Source organism: Phyllostomus discolor, chromosome 8 (genome assembly GCF_004126475.2).
Source record: "Phyllostomus discolor isolate MPI-MPIP mPhyDis1 chromosome 8, mPhyDis1.pri.v3, whole genome shotgun sequence".
NCBI classification, from domain to species: Eukaryota; Metazoa; Chordata; class Mammalia; order Chiroptera; family Phyllostomidae; genus Phyllostomus; species Phyllostomus discolor.
Genome location: NC_040910.2, coordinates 2514699 through 2528806, shown reverse-complemented (window position 1 = coordinate 2528806; position 14108 = coordinate 2514699). Strand labels below are relative to the sequence as shown.

General features: G+C 61.7%; 1 protein-coding gene across 1 annotated transcript; it reads left to right on the top strand.

Annotated features, from left to right (window-relative positions):
• The first annotated feature begins 1838 nt into the window (after positions 1 to 1838).
• SMIM43 (small integral membrane protein 43) lies at positions 1839 to 2383 on the top strand. Its single transcript, XM_036034435.1, has one exon. It carries the CDS (start codon positions 2119 to 2121, stop codon positions 2311 to 2313), a length of 195 nt encoding a protein of 64 aa, XP_035890328.1. The 5' UTR covers positions 1839 to 2118; the 3' UTR covers positions 2314 to 2383.
• The last annotated feature ends 11725 nt before the right edge of the window (positions 2384 to 14108 follow it).

Sequence of the window (14108 nt, the reverse complement as noted above, 5' to 3'; positions counted from 1 at the left end):
CCCGCCAGGGTGGAGATGACAGTGATGGGTCCTCAAATAGGAAGTGATAAGTTTTCAGTATGTATCACTTTTGTGGTTGGCATAATTTAATGATAAGTTTAACTGATTTAATTTTTAATGATAGCTTTATTTTAACAATGGCTTGCAAAATTTGGGGGGAAAAACATTTATGAGCCAGCTGCAGCATAGCACCAAAATAGTGTGTGTGTGAGAGAGGGAGGGAGAGAGAGAGAAAGAGAGGGAGGGAGGGGGAGAGAGAGATCGATCCTCACACAGTAGGATGCTGAGACGCTGGGTGGGGAGCCCAGGACCTGCAGTTTTGAGCAGTGACACTGACAGTGCCTGACATTCTCCCTGCAAAACGCATTCTCATCCGACACCCCACTGTTCCCTGCCCCCACAGCCAGCGCTGGGGAAGGGCCCTGGGGAAGGTAAGCGAGGCGTGTTACGAGGGCCGGGACTGAGAGGCAGGAGCCGACGTACCCCCGACAGCTGGGGCTGAGACGAGGCCCGGTCCCCACCACCCAGTCTCTGGGGACCCCCGGCCGTCCCTGGAGCAGCCGTGGCTCGCAGGCAGCCTGCTCAGTAACCTGGGGGGTGAGTGTGTCAGGCCTCGCGCCCCGAACGCAGCCCTGGGCTTCCCCCGAGTCCTCACACGGGAAGAGTGGAGTGAGGCTGGAGGCCCCCCGAGAGGGCGACGAGGACCCGCCTGCACTGGCAGCTTGGACAGCAGCCTCCCAGTGGCCCCTCCCACCGGTGTCCTGTCCTTGGACCCTCCAGTGGGCAGGGCTGACCTGGGTGACAAGATGGACACTGCAGAAGGACGGTGTGGGACCTTGGGAGCAGCGCACAGGGCACTGCGGGGCCCTCCCGGGGAGGAACCGAGCCCCCCCTCACCCAGCCCCCCACAGCCAGCACTGCAGACTCCGGGTCCTCCGGGTCCGGATGGCTGGGGCCCCGCTGACACCTGTCACCTCGTGAGAAACCCCAAGCCAGAATCACCCAGAATCCTAGCCTCTTACCCACAGGAGCTGCAGGAGGTGACCGATGGTGACGCAGCTTTAAGCCACTGCGTTTGCGGGGGGGGGGGGGGGTGATTTGTTACACAGCGGTAGGGCAGCTGGGTTCTTTCAAAGCTGCACCCTAGGGCGGTCTGCAGAGAGGTGTCAGGGACTTGAAGGAGCAATTTAAGGAAGTTGCTTGTTGTGTTTTGTTTTTGCTTTCTACCAAAGAAACAACTTCAAGTCAGCGTTGGAAAGCTTTGTATGATATAACTTTCTTTCCTTTTTTTTAAAAAGATTTTATTTATTTATTTTTAGAGAGGGAAGGGAGGTAGAGGGAGAGAGAGAGAGAGAGAAACATCAATGTGCGGTTGTTGGGGGCCATGGCCTGCAACCCAGGCATGTGCCCTGGCTGGGAATCGAACCTGCGATGCTTTGGTTCGCAGCCCGTGCTCAATCCACTGAGCTACGCCAGCCAGGGCCAATATAACTTTCTTAACGTGTTTTGCCATCACGCCTTCCGGAATGGCCTGCTGCTACCACGGGAAAGTACGCTGTTAGGTGAGCGCGGCTGCCGGCCGCCACCGCAGGTGAGGAGCAAGGAGGCCGCGCCTGAAATTCACCCGGCGCTGCAGCCTGCCCAGCCTGCCCAGCCTGCCCTCACTGTCCCCTTCAATTCCTTGGGTCTCTGGCCACATCACCTGCTCTTTGGGAAGACCAGGACTGGGGAAACTAATGAAAGAAATTAATGGCAAGAGAGGAGGCTAGAGATCCCCCTGGATTTTGGGGGGGGGGGGTGCATCTGAAGATTATTTGCAAAATACCAGCCCGGACACCCCCTGGGAGGCTGAGCTGGGGCCTGTCCCTGCCGTCCCAGCCATTCAAGTCCGCTCCTGGAGAAGTCCCCACCGGCCTGGGAGTTCCGGAGAGGAGGCTCTCCTGCCTGCTGCGAGAGCGTCGGGAGTCAGGCAGGGGCCGCTCCAGTGCCTGGGCTCTTTCCGCAGCTGGCGGAGCCCGAGGGCGGACCGGAGGAGCCCGGAGGTGGGCGCGCGGGCGCGCCTCCCCGCCCGCTGCACCTGGTGGGGCGCACACGGCCGCTGAGCGCGGCGCCTGCGGCATGGAGTGGGAGCTCAACTTCCTGGTCTACCTGGCGCTCTTCTTCTTCCTGCTCTTCTTACTGTTCCTCCTGCTCTTCGTGCTCATCAAGCAGCTGAAGAACTTGGGGGCCAGCACGGCCGGGGCGCTCCAGCCGGGGCGCCTCTCGCTGCACCGCGGGGAGCCTTGGGGCTTCTCCCACGAGCAGGCGGTGTGAGCCGCACGGTGCGGGGCTGGCGGGAGGGCGCCGAGCGAGCGGCGCGGGCGCAGCTGGGTCTCAGCCTCGATTTTCTGTGGGCTCGGCCACCGCGGTGCCGGAGCCTGGGCTGCGGCAGCGTGGGCAGGTCGGTTCCGGCGCGGAGGGTCGGCCAAGGGGTGAGCTCTCTCCTTTCACCTCCTCCGCAGGCTCGGGCTCGTCTGCGCTGTGGTGCCGGGGGCAGCGGGGGCCCTGGGCTGGGCTGGTGCCGTGGTCCCGGGAGGGAACCCCGGCTTTCCCTTCTCTGGGGTGGGGGGAGATGCAGAAGAGAGGAGTTGAGCCTTTGGAGCCGGAACGGCTTTGGCCACCCACCAGCTCTCCCTCCAGGTCCAACTGCGTCCTAGCTTGCACCCAAGGGGCGGAAAACTAAACTCTTCAGGTAATCCAGTCCAGCCCCTTCCAAACGAGATCGGATGTCAGACCGGAGACCCACATTCTTGAGGAAGGGTGTGGGGTTGGGGGAGGCAGGGGGAAGCGGGCGCGCGTCAAGTATCGCAAACCCTGCTTTCCTGTCCGTGCGCTATGGTGGTTGCTAAATGCGGTGCGACCAGGGGTGCCAGGGGAGAAGAGTCAGCCGCCCGGTTTCTATGGGGGACACTGTTCTCCCCTGAATCCCCCCCCCCCGTGCTAGCCACCCACCCCATAGGGGGCCGGGGCTGCTGCACGGGAACCGCAGGAGGGCTCCTTTGGGGTTGCCAAGGAGCGCTGGCGAGAAGAGGTGCCGTTTGCATGTTGCAGGGCCACGGAGAGAGGACAGGGGGAGCTCGGCGGTCACTCCAGGGCACGAGCCAGAGCAGTTGCGGAGGAAGGGCGGGGAGGGGTGGACTTCTCACCAGGGTTCCCTGAGCGCCGGCCAGACCATGTTAATTGGGGAAATAACCCGTCCACCTTACAGATGCTTTCTTCCTCCGCACGCGTGGTCTGGCGCTCCGGAGCGTGCCCAGTGCCCAGCCTCCTTTACAAGTTACAGCCCAGAGCCAAGAGCCTGCAGGGAGGCGCAGGGACCCGAGATGGAAGTTTTCCACCAGCGGTAAGCGGCGACCACCCCAGATTCCGCTGGTTGTGGCCAGACCTAGGAAGACCCAGGGTCTAAATAAGCGAGGGGATCGGATGGGGAGATGGGTGCAAGGAGATAGAGGTCCACCCGGCACCAGGGCCAGGGGGCTCCCCTGGGACCCGGCGGCCAAACCGCCGTGCAGGCCTCAGTGTCCGGGGGAGTGGGGTGTGGGGCGTGTTTGCAGCGGTTGTGCGGCCGCAATCTCGGGTCGCTCTTCTGGAGAACAGCGTGGGGGTTCCTGGACCCGAACCGGGCAGTGTGGACCTGTGTGTGTCTCACAGGGACGATGGGGTCCCGCCACGGCGGGCGGAGTCGGCTGTCCGCGGCTCGTCCGTGACACTGTAAATACTGATTCGTTTTCAGGCACAAAGAAGGACCACACTGAGAGGCTAAAAGCAACAAAATCCTGGATCCTGCCTGAGGTATTAACATACAAGTGAAGGGGAAGACAGTTATTTCGATCACTCAAGGGGAGGAAGAAGTCACCCCGCTGAGGTGAGTAACTGTGGGGAGAGATTTGGGCCTGAGACGTTCAGGTAACTTCCCGTGCTGTCTGTCTCCCTTTGCTGGGATAGACCTGCTGTGAATGAAGTACGTGGTTTGTTTTCCACGTAATGCCACGAACAAATTCTTACGTTTCTGTACGCACACACCTCTCTTTATCAGGGCTCTAGCCAGACGTGACTTGGGCTCCCACCTGGAACCCCGGAACAGCTGTGGGGCTTGCACACTGCGCTCTGGACCACACTCTTCCACCTGGCGGGCACCTGTGCGGTGGTTTAGTTACAGGGTGTGTGGTCAGGACGCGTGTGGGGCAGTGAATGGGGAGGATGGACAGCGGGCACTCCATCCTTGATAAGTAACCAGGGTGTAAATTATGCCAGCCTCTGGCCTGACTCCCTGACGTTGAGACCCTTTTGCCCCGCAGCCGCTGGTGTCCAGGGGTCGGCCCCCCGACTCTTGTGGACAGGAGACACGGCGAATTCAGGGCCAGCGGTTTGCTGCCATCCCGGCGCGAAGCCCATCTCTCTGCGGGTTCGGACTCAGTTCCCTGTGAAGGCGTGGTTGCCTTTGTCGCTAGGGCCCAGGGCCCTCCCACCACCTCCTGGCCACCTCGCCCGCCCGTTACTTAGCCCGCATTCACCCAGACTGCGGCTGCGGCCCCTGGACTGCGGCCCCGCACTTGGGGAAGCAGGCTCTGAGCGCTCGCTCTCAGCGCACCGAACTCTGTGAGCCTCCGCATTTGAAAGTGGGACCCCTGTCCGTGAGCCGCCTTGTCCTGGGCCTTTGTCCAGGCACCGTTTTTCCAAAACCCCACGTCGACTGGTCCCGGCGTTACAACCAGGTTTGATCTCACGTTTTTGCTGCCTGTCCCCGCGCGTGGTCAGAAGCTCCGCCCCCGCCAGGCTCTCAGCGCCAACCACACCCTGGCCCCGCCCCGACCACACCCTGGCCCCGCCCCCACCACACCCTGGCCCCGCCCCCAACCACACCCTGGTCCCACGGGTCCCTGCGCCTTCCTGAAGACGGGGAGCTTGGCATCCAAACCTCCGGAAAGCTGGGAACTCGCAAAAATAACTGCTTCTCACACACGTGCAGCCCGATTTTGGGAGAATCCTACGTCTTATTCCCCATGAAAGGTTCTCCAGCAGCGTTCGATGCTGAGTTGAATTTCCTCCATTATGGGAAACGGGCCGTGGTTCGATTATTACGAAATACCAGCATTTTATTTCAAGTGTTCTTAACTCATTACCGCTTCTAAATGTCAGCCGTTTAAAGTGACTCCGAGCCTCATCGGGCGACCGTGATCGTTCCAGTGACAACCAAATGCGTGAGAGCACGCGTGCGTTGCACGGTGAATGCGTTGTCGTCCTCAGACATTGCCACCTGCGGCTGAGGGGAAGGACATCGCGTGCGCACCTCCAAAACCCCACGTGGCCACTGGGGTGGACTCCGAGGGCTGGACTTCAGTTTTAGGGCCCAGCTGCAGGTTCTTGATGGGTGCCAGCTGGCGCGACCCCGCGGAATCCGCCCCAGGAAGACCCACCCCGAGAAGCCCGTGTGCGCTGGGGCGCACCAGGCGCCCTGGGTGCGGGGCGGGGCCTGCGTTCGCGAGCGGCTCACTCCCAGGGGCGAGGACTCGGAAGTAGGTGCGTGAAGAATATGCAGCACACCCCATTTTTAGCCTGACATTTCATGTTTCCAGTTTTGTCTGCAGTTTCAAAATCAGTGGAATAGCTAAAATGTTTTCAGTGGCCCGGGTTTCAAACATTGTGGATGTGTAGACCATTTAGATAGCGGGAAATACTTGTTTTTGCTAAATCCTGCCCACCCACCCAGAGACTTCCAGGATGCTAATGGCACTAATTCCGTGCAGAGAAGGCATCTGCGGAGCGCTGGGCTCCAGTTCGGTTTTGCAGCTGCCCTGAGGTGCCTGTGCCCACTAAACCCACCACTACAACTCCGGGGTTGCTCGGGGGTCACTGCCAGGCATTTGTGCCGCCCACGCAGGGGGAAATCCAGTTGTCGGTCTCTGGTGTTGATTTTGTTGTTGTTGTTCGCATCAGTGAAATAAATTCTCAGTTCTCCATTTCTTTCATTGTTTTCCGAAAATAAGTGAAGTTATAGATTAAATAATGACCTGATTAACTATCTGAGCCGTGAGCGTCTCGCCTTGTAGGAATCTGGGTGAGCAGGGGCGGGTCTGTGTTCAGGACAGGAATGTGAACCTACGAGGCACTCAGAAAGTGTGCTGGTGGACTCAGCCAAAACCCTCTGTTTTCCCTAATTGCAGCTGTTTTACATAATAGGCCTAGTCATCTCCTCCGCTCTCGGTCTGCGTGGAGGTGGGTTTAAGTGAACATTTCCGTGCTCCCCTTTGTTTCATGCGTCTGGCCCTGGAGTCACTTGAACTCACTGGGCGATGCACCGATTCCCCGGGCAAGGCGCTGTCACTGCCGGACGGAAACCTCGCTTTCCTATGGGAACCGAGGGGACGGCTCTCTCGGGGTCACCAGACCGAACAGCGGCTCGGACAGAGCAGGGGGTCGTTTCGCCCTCTTGTAAGGAGGAGGGGTCGTAGGCCGCTGCCATTGTTGCTTCAGTGGCTCCCGGAGGTCAGGCAGGGTCGAGGTGGCCCCTGAGGTTCCTGGCTTTTCCCGCTGGTCCCCTGAAGACGACGGAGGAGACAACAGAGGAAGCACCAAGGGCATGCCAGGTCGGGTGTGCGCCCTCCTAGAGGACGTGCTCGGGCGCCCACAGCTTTTCTTCCATCTCCTCGGCCGGACCGTGTCCTTGGCCACCGCAGAGTCGCTTGAGGAGTAGAACTGCCTCCCACAAGACTCTGCGTTCTCTCAATGAGGAGGAAGGAGGTGGCAGACCTCGGGTGAACAGCTTGGGGTCTGCGCCCTGGCTGCGAAGTGCAGTCAGCCCTCAAGGACCACGATGGCGGACAACTGGCGGGACCCGCCAGGCCCCGAGGCTCTGCTCAGAGTGCGCAGGGGAGACGCAGTTGGCTCCCTCCCGACGCTCGCCAGGACCGAGCTGGGGTCTCGCCAGGACAGGGCCCACCCGGGGGAGCACCTGCTCAGGGCCCCGGAAGTCAGTGCCGCGGGGAGGCCGGGAGGGAGCAGGCTCCCCCCCGGGCTGCTCCCCATCCACCTCGCTCTCTCTTCTCCAGTTGCCCCGACAGGTGCTTGGAGGAGTGTCGTCCGTGTCCTCGATCCCCAGCCCAGGGCCACCCCTTTCACGCACAGGGGAGGGCGTTCTATGTAAAGAAGGCCGCCTTACCCCCTCCTGTGACTCCGCCGCCAAGCTGGGAGTATTCTGGGAGAAGAAGTGCTTCTCCAAGCAGCTCCCCGGCAGCCCACACCCTGGCTGAGCGGAGGGGGAAGCAGCACTTCCCACGGCCGTGCCGGGGCTGTCCAGAAGCGCTTCCTGTGGTGACAGGGATGTTCTCTCTCCGCCCGCCCAGCGGCCACGTGTGGGGCTGGGAAGGGAGTTTTAATCCTGTTTGGTTTCCCCGTCATTTAAACAGCCGCCTGCGGCGAGTGGCTGTGACGCCGTACGGCGAGGCACAGGTCTCTGTCCTCTCGTGGTGTAGACCTGGCCGGGCGGGGTGGACCACATCACGTGCCTGGCATTCCACGGTCCTCGCTATCCCTCTCCGCCACGGAACTTGTGTTCCGCAGAGGAAAAGGGAAAAATGGAACCACATTCAAGACGTTCGCCGGACGTGTAGACCTTGCACGTGGGGGCAGAGCGGTGCCCCCCCCCCCCCCCCGCGCCCAAGCAGGCCTGGGACCGACCCCAGGGAGGAGGGGTGGCGGGGCAGTGGAGGTGCGCACACCTGTGGCCCTCGCCCCGGGCGCCAGCACAGGGTGTTCCGTTGTGCCATCCGTTCTGCGTCGCTTTATTTTTGTAACGCTGTGGCTGCTACGTGATTACTCCCTGAGTGTTTTTCAAAATACTTAATGGTTTCTATTTTTTAAAAGACTGTGAATAAAAACTTAATTGTATGTCACTCTTTTTTGTGTGTGAATTATTATTACCCATATTTTTCAGGGAGTCAATCAGGGTGAGATTAATGGATAGAAGGAAACAGTTATTTTTGTATCGGGTTTCCTTTTTACTGGGCATGTCTCTATGCCGACCACTGTATCTTCTAAAAATGTGAAGTGACTCTCTCGTGGCATTCGGAGTTTGGGCGGCACACGGGGGCGGCGGTGGGAGTGGGCTCCTCCTTCCACCAGGCGCCTGGCGCTGTTTCCGCCCTGGGCGTCGCTCGGACTCGTTTCCCTCCAGGTGCCCGGGTTGGGTTGCTGGTCTCCTTGCTGACGTGGAGGGATTCTTGCCGTATCCTACACGCTCTTCCTTCAGGAGAGCTCTGCTTCGCAGTAATTTCCTCCTAGTTTGGGCTAAACCTGTTCATTTCCTTAACATGCTTGTTAAGTGTCTGCTTTGCTCCAGACACTGCTTTAGGCGCTGCTGTGGAAACAGGGGGGCCAAGGCAGGTAAGGCCCCTACTTTACTGAGTTGAGGGGGTTTCTCCTTGTGTGGGATCCTTGCTGCCACCTTCCGTGACCCCAGGCTGTCTGTGGGTCACCGTCACCTGGACTTTTCAGGGGGTGTTCACTTTCAGTTATGAGAGTGTTTCGTAATGGATTCCTTTTCCTTCTTCACCTCTCAGCTCGATGCTTTTTCAATGGCACTCTGAAACAACAGCTGGTACAGAAAGATGCAAGTTGTTGTGCCTCTTACAGTCGTCTGATACCAGACACACTGGACTGGCTAGGACGAAAACGCTGCATCTCTTGGCTCCCTGTCTTTGGACTCTCCGTCACGGGTGGCAGAAGGGACACCTGCATTGCAGGACCGCGGTAGGCCCCAGGGAGCCGACAGCGGCTGGTGACCCTCCCCCACCCCCAGGCACAGCAGCAATGGGGACCAGCCCAGGGGCCAGCCCAGCCAGTAGCTGGAGGACAGGGAGCTCATGGATGTCCCTTTGGGGACACGGGGAGCGCTGTCGGGGTAAGAAGTCGATCTGCAGGGTCCAGTGGGATGTGAGGCAGCACGCAGAGCTTCTGCGGGGTGTGAATGACCGCACCCGGGGCTGCGCCCGGTTCCCCGGCTGGCATCACAGAGCCCACACAGGTGGGCACCGAGGCGGCTCCCAGTTCATCAGTGTGTGTGGGGAGAACAGCTTTGCTTCCAGTGTTTCACCAGTGTGCATGAAGATAGTAGCTTCGGGAGTCCTCAGCTCAGTCGCGCACACCCGTGATGGTGTCCTGGGTAAATTCCTGGTGCAGGGTGTTGGTTACAGCAGGGGCACACTTGGCACCGTGCTTCCGTGACTGTCTGATTTGTTTCCAGAAAGCTCATACCTGTTCACACTCCACCCAGCTGTGCGTGAACGGGTTGATTTCCTTACACCGTTTTCATAATGATAATAATGCTCTATTATTATTATTATTGACATTTTTATTATTTAATTTTTTCCATCACCATTTATCCCCCTCTTTACACCTTTGCAAAATGCTTTAATTACTCTTTTACATCTTTTCCAATAGGATACATTAAAACAACCTCTGGTTTAAGTTCACTGATGAGATTAAACATCTGTTAATAATTCAGTTGGCTATTAGCCAGTTTTTACCTAGTTCATGTTATCCTAGCATCAGGGCACAAACAAAAAATGAGCAAAAAGCTGTTACATTGTTACGATCACCTTATGTGACAGTATCAGCTCCACGGCAAAAATGATACCAAGAAAGACAGGTTACCCCGTTGACATGTGGCCCCTTGGTCCTCACCAATCACTTAGGTCATTAGCTCTTCGGGGACAGGTGTGAGTGGACACACTCGCTGGTGCATGCTCGTGGGAAGGTGAACTTGCCCCTCACTCCCGAGGATAAAGCCCGGCATGACCTCTTCCTCCTCACGAGAGCCCCGCACGCCCCCTCCCTTCTGGGGCGCACACAGGAGGCCTCTTTTAGAAGCGGGGCACTCTGCCGTCCTCTCTGCTCTGCTCTGCTCCGCACGCCCTCCAACTTGCTGATGTCCCACTGGAGACGCGGCGCTGCCGCTCGGGCGTGGGCAAGCCAGGCCTCCCCTGCCTCTGGTAGGAGTGCGAATCCGAGCAGGAGGGGGACTTGGCAGCGCTCTTCGCAGCTCCACTCACACAGCCGCGATGCTGCCTTTTCCCGTCTCTTCCAGAGGAACGGGCGCGCGCTCGGTGCCCCAGGCACTTGCAGTCAGCGGTCTGCGGGGGCCTGCCGGGCGCTTGGGGACGCTGGACCCGGTAGGTGGGCTCGAGCCGAGGGTCCGGCCTCCAGGACACGGGAGGGTAGGGAGCAAGGCAGCGACACCCAGCTGGGAGCCTGGTGGTGTGGCCTCGGCCAGCTCAGTGCCGAGTAGAAATAGGCTGTGACTCAGACCTTCCCTCCAGGCTCCCTGGACGCCTGGTTGGTGGCGGGGCTGCTTCCAGACTGCCAGCGTGCTGGCCTGGCGGATGGTACATGGCTTCCCTGGAAGGCACAGGCGAGGCCAAGTCGAAGGAGCTGGAAACCACTGGCTGCATCTGGAACCTTCTCTCCGGCCTGCCGAGGGCGCAGTGTGACGCCTGGCCTGCAGGTGGCGTCGGTGCGAGTGCCTACGAACCGGCCTCTGAAGCGTACCACCCGCTGCGCGGTGACGCCACGCCTCTCCTCGCCCTTCCCCGCTTTGCCAGCCTCCGGAGGTCAAGGTTCCGCCCCGTCCCCGTGAATCGCCCGCTGCCCTCGCGGCCTTGCCGTGGAGCCATCTGGCCAGGCTCCTCGGGCCGAGTGTGGAGGGCGGGCTGTGGACGGCAGCTCGCCCCACGGCCGCGGGTGCCAACCACCGCGACACCGGGCCCTGCGCCCGTGTTCCCGAGTTTAGCGGCGCTGCGGTGTGCGGTGCCTGCGGGGACGGCCGGCTGGCCAGCCGCCGAGTCTCCTTTCTCTGTCGGTTCGTTTCCCCCCGAGGCAGCCTCCCTCTGCGCCCCTGCCGGCCCACTCGGGGGTGCCCCGGCCGCGCTTCAGGCCTGCGCCGCCCTCCGGGTCTCCGTCTGTCGCCTGGGAGCCGCCGCGGGTCCTGGCCCTGGGTCGGGGCTCCACCACGTGCGACACCCGCGACCCGGAGCGCGCGCTGGGCCACCCGGCCGGCGTCTCCGGTCAGGGCATCCGGCGGCCGGTGGTCGGTGAGCTCGCGGGCCGGCCCGACCCACGCTCTTGCCTCTTCCAAAGGCCTGTGTCCGCTGTGACGCCGGGCTCCTCCCGGGCCTCCCCGCGTGCCCCCTGCACACGCCCAGGCGTGTCGGGGCGTTTCCCTTCCCGGAAATGACCGGCTGGCGCCCTCGGGCCGGAAGCACTCCTTCCGGGTCACGTGCGAACAGCCCAGGTCTGTGCGAGGCCACGGCCGGGACGCGGCGCGTTGGCGCCACCCGAGAGCAAGCGGCCGTCACGTCTGACGGCCTCCTTCGTCTTGCCAGGGCGCCCCGCTGTCCTGGCAGGAAAGGAGAAGATGCGCCCGTGCCCTGGGGCCCTTCAGCCCCGAGCCCCCGGCCCCGAACTTCCCAACAGCAGAGACCTGGGGGGGGGGGGCGGGGGGCGCCTCCGGCTCCGTGCTGCGTGCGCGGAGGAAACACGAGCAGCGGCTGTTCCAGGTTCGATCAGGGCCCGCGGGGTCGCGGGCCTGCCTGGGACGCCACCCAGGCCCGGAGTGTGTGGGCTCTCCGCCAGCGAGTGAGTGGGCGGCGGGGCTGCGGTCTGGTGCCCCCGGGTGAGCTCTCGGGCGTCCAGGGGCCCTGACCCGCCGTGCCCTCGTGTCTCCGAGGGCCCTGCCCAGCAAGGGGGCAGCAGGGGCCCCGCGGCGCCACGTTCCCTCGCACTGGAGACTGCACTGCGCGCAGTCTCCGTGTCACGATGGAAGCCTTTCCGCGAGCTGGGGCCTCCGACGGCAGCGCCTCCCCACACCCCTGAGACGCGCAGCTCCACCTCTCTGTGTCCTCGGGAGCGACTCCGGCCCGGCCTTGAGTGCTCCGCCCCAGCTCTCCGTCTCTCCCCGGGACCTCGCCTTAACCTTCCAGGCGGGGCGGGCAGCGTCCTCCGCACCCCGCGCGTCTTCGTCCGGAGTGACCACGATAAAAGCGTCTCCCGACCTGAAGTGTGTGCCCGGTAGGAGGCGCTGTGCTGATACGGTGGGGGAGGTGCGGTCCCCACGGCGCCGCTGGGTGGGCACTGGTCTCATGCCGCGTGGTTTCCCTCCATCTCCCTTCTTTCCACACCCTGCACCCGCAGCACGTGGCGTCTCCCACTCAGGCTCAGCCTGGGGCCGGGGGTCGGGGTTGGGGGACGCTGTCCCCGTTTGGGGGAACACGTTCCCGGCCCGACCTCAACCCCTTGTCCTGCACGTGAGCCCTCTGGCCACCAGGTGGCAGTATGGGGACTGTAAAAAAATACCACTAAAAACATACCCCCAAAGTACCTCCCCGTGACTGTGAGGACAGCCGCCCGCCTCCAGCAGGTGGCTCGTGAGTTTAACGGGTGGACGTGCTGATCAAAGTTGAAGCTCAACTTCTCTTGCGCACGCACATTTCAGCTATTTCAGGGCACCAGACAGGACTGTCAGAAAGATGGCGCGGCTTGGAGGATTTTTAGATGTTAGAACTCCGCACACACCCACGCCTTAGCGCGCACGTTTCAGGCTTGCCGCTCTCGGCTCCAGTTCTGATGGTTTCCACAGATGCTCAGAGGAGCGCCTGCCAGGCTGGCGCTCCCTGCTCGGGCCGCCCCTGGCAGAGGAGGAGACTCGAACCCACGGCTCAGGGGCCAGCGCACCAGCCTGGGACGCCCTGCGGGTAAGGCCCTGCCTTCGGAGTCCCCGGAGAATCCAGGCCTGCGCCCGCCCGTGTGCAGATTTTGCTCTGTCTTCCGTAACATGTATCAGCCTCATCAGTTACAAAAGTGTCATTAGGTAACGTGGCTGTGGCTGGGAAAGGGGGCCTGCTCACCCCATGGTCGGCTGTGATTTCTGGAAGGTCTGGGGAGGGTGAGCCGGCCGGCGTCCCTCTGCACCCACGGGAGCCCGGCTGCACCTGTCCCTCCCGGGGTCCCCTGGGGCTTCGCCTCGGGGCTCCACCCCGTCTGCTGCTGAGATTGTCTTCCATTCTGGACCCCGGCCCTTCGTGCTTGTTTTGGCTAACGTTTCGGTTAGTTTTCAGACGAGCGGGGTCCTGCAGCCCCGGGCTCAGTCCGTGGCCGCTGCAATGGACGCTCGCAGCCTCCATCCCTGGCTGCCTCCATCCCTGGCCGCCCGTGCTCCCTCTTGGGACAGCGCCACCCCCCCCCCCCAGCCTGACCGACCAGGCAGCTGGAATTGATCTGAACTCTTTCTCTCTCTCGTTTCGATACTGTTCCCTCCGTGAGGTTTCTGGTTTGTTTCAAAATCAACTCTGTGACTAAATACTCTGTAGAACAGCCCACACACGTTTCCAGAACAAATTAAAAATGGCTCCTGGAAATACACACACGATCACGAGGAGCGGGTGAAGGAGGCGCACGGGACCAGTCGCAGTTGTGCTGTTGCTGATATTTGCGGTGACGCCGGTCGGTGTGGGAGGGTGCGTGTGAGCGTGTGAGCGTGTGAGCGGGAGCCGTGAGGGCGAGGGGGAGGGGCCGCTGGTGCGGGCCGGCTGGGAGGCCCTGTCTGTCCTCAGACGTCCTGAGTTCTGGCCGGGGTTGGGGCAGAAGTGGCTCTGCTGCTCTGACACGTCTTGGTGGATTCGGGGTGCGCCGCTGTTCCCCGCTGCAGCTTCAACACCCCGCCCCCGTGCGTTCTGTACTCGAGCCGAGGTGTCGGAGTTGGTGACGGTTGCGGGAGCGGTGCTGCGAACGTGTCGTCACTGTGCTTGGCACCGGACCGCGCGTCCTCGCCCCCCTCTCAGCACCGCTGCCGCTCTCTGCGCGCCGCCCACACGCGACTTCACCGCGGGGAACATGCCTGTCCCGGGCCGGGGCCGGGGCTTGGGCGCCTGTCCGTCACCACCCCAGCTGAGCGGGGGGCGTGCCAAGGGCCCCCATGAGCCCCCCTGTGCACATCCGCCTCCCTGTGCCTGCCATGGGACAGCCGCTGTCCCCTCCTCCCGAGGAGCCTGACGTGCCCAGGTGGCAGTGGTGGCTTA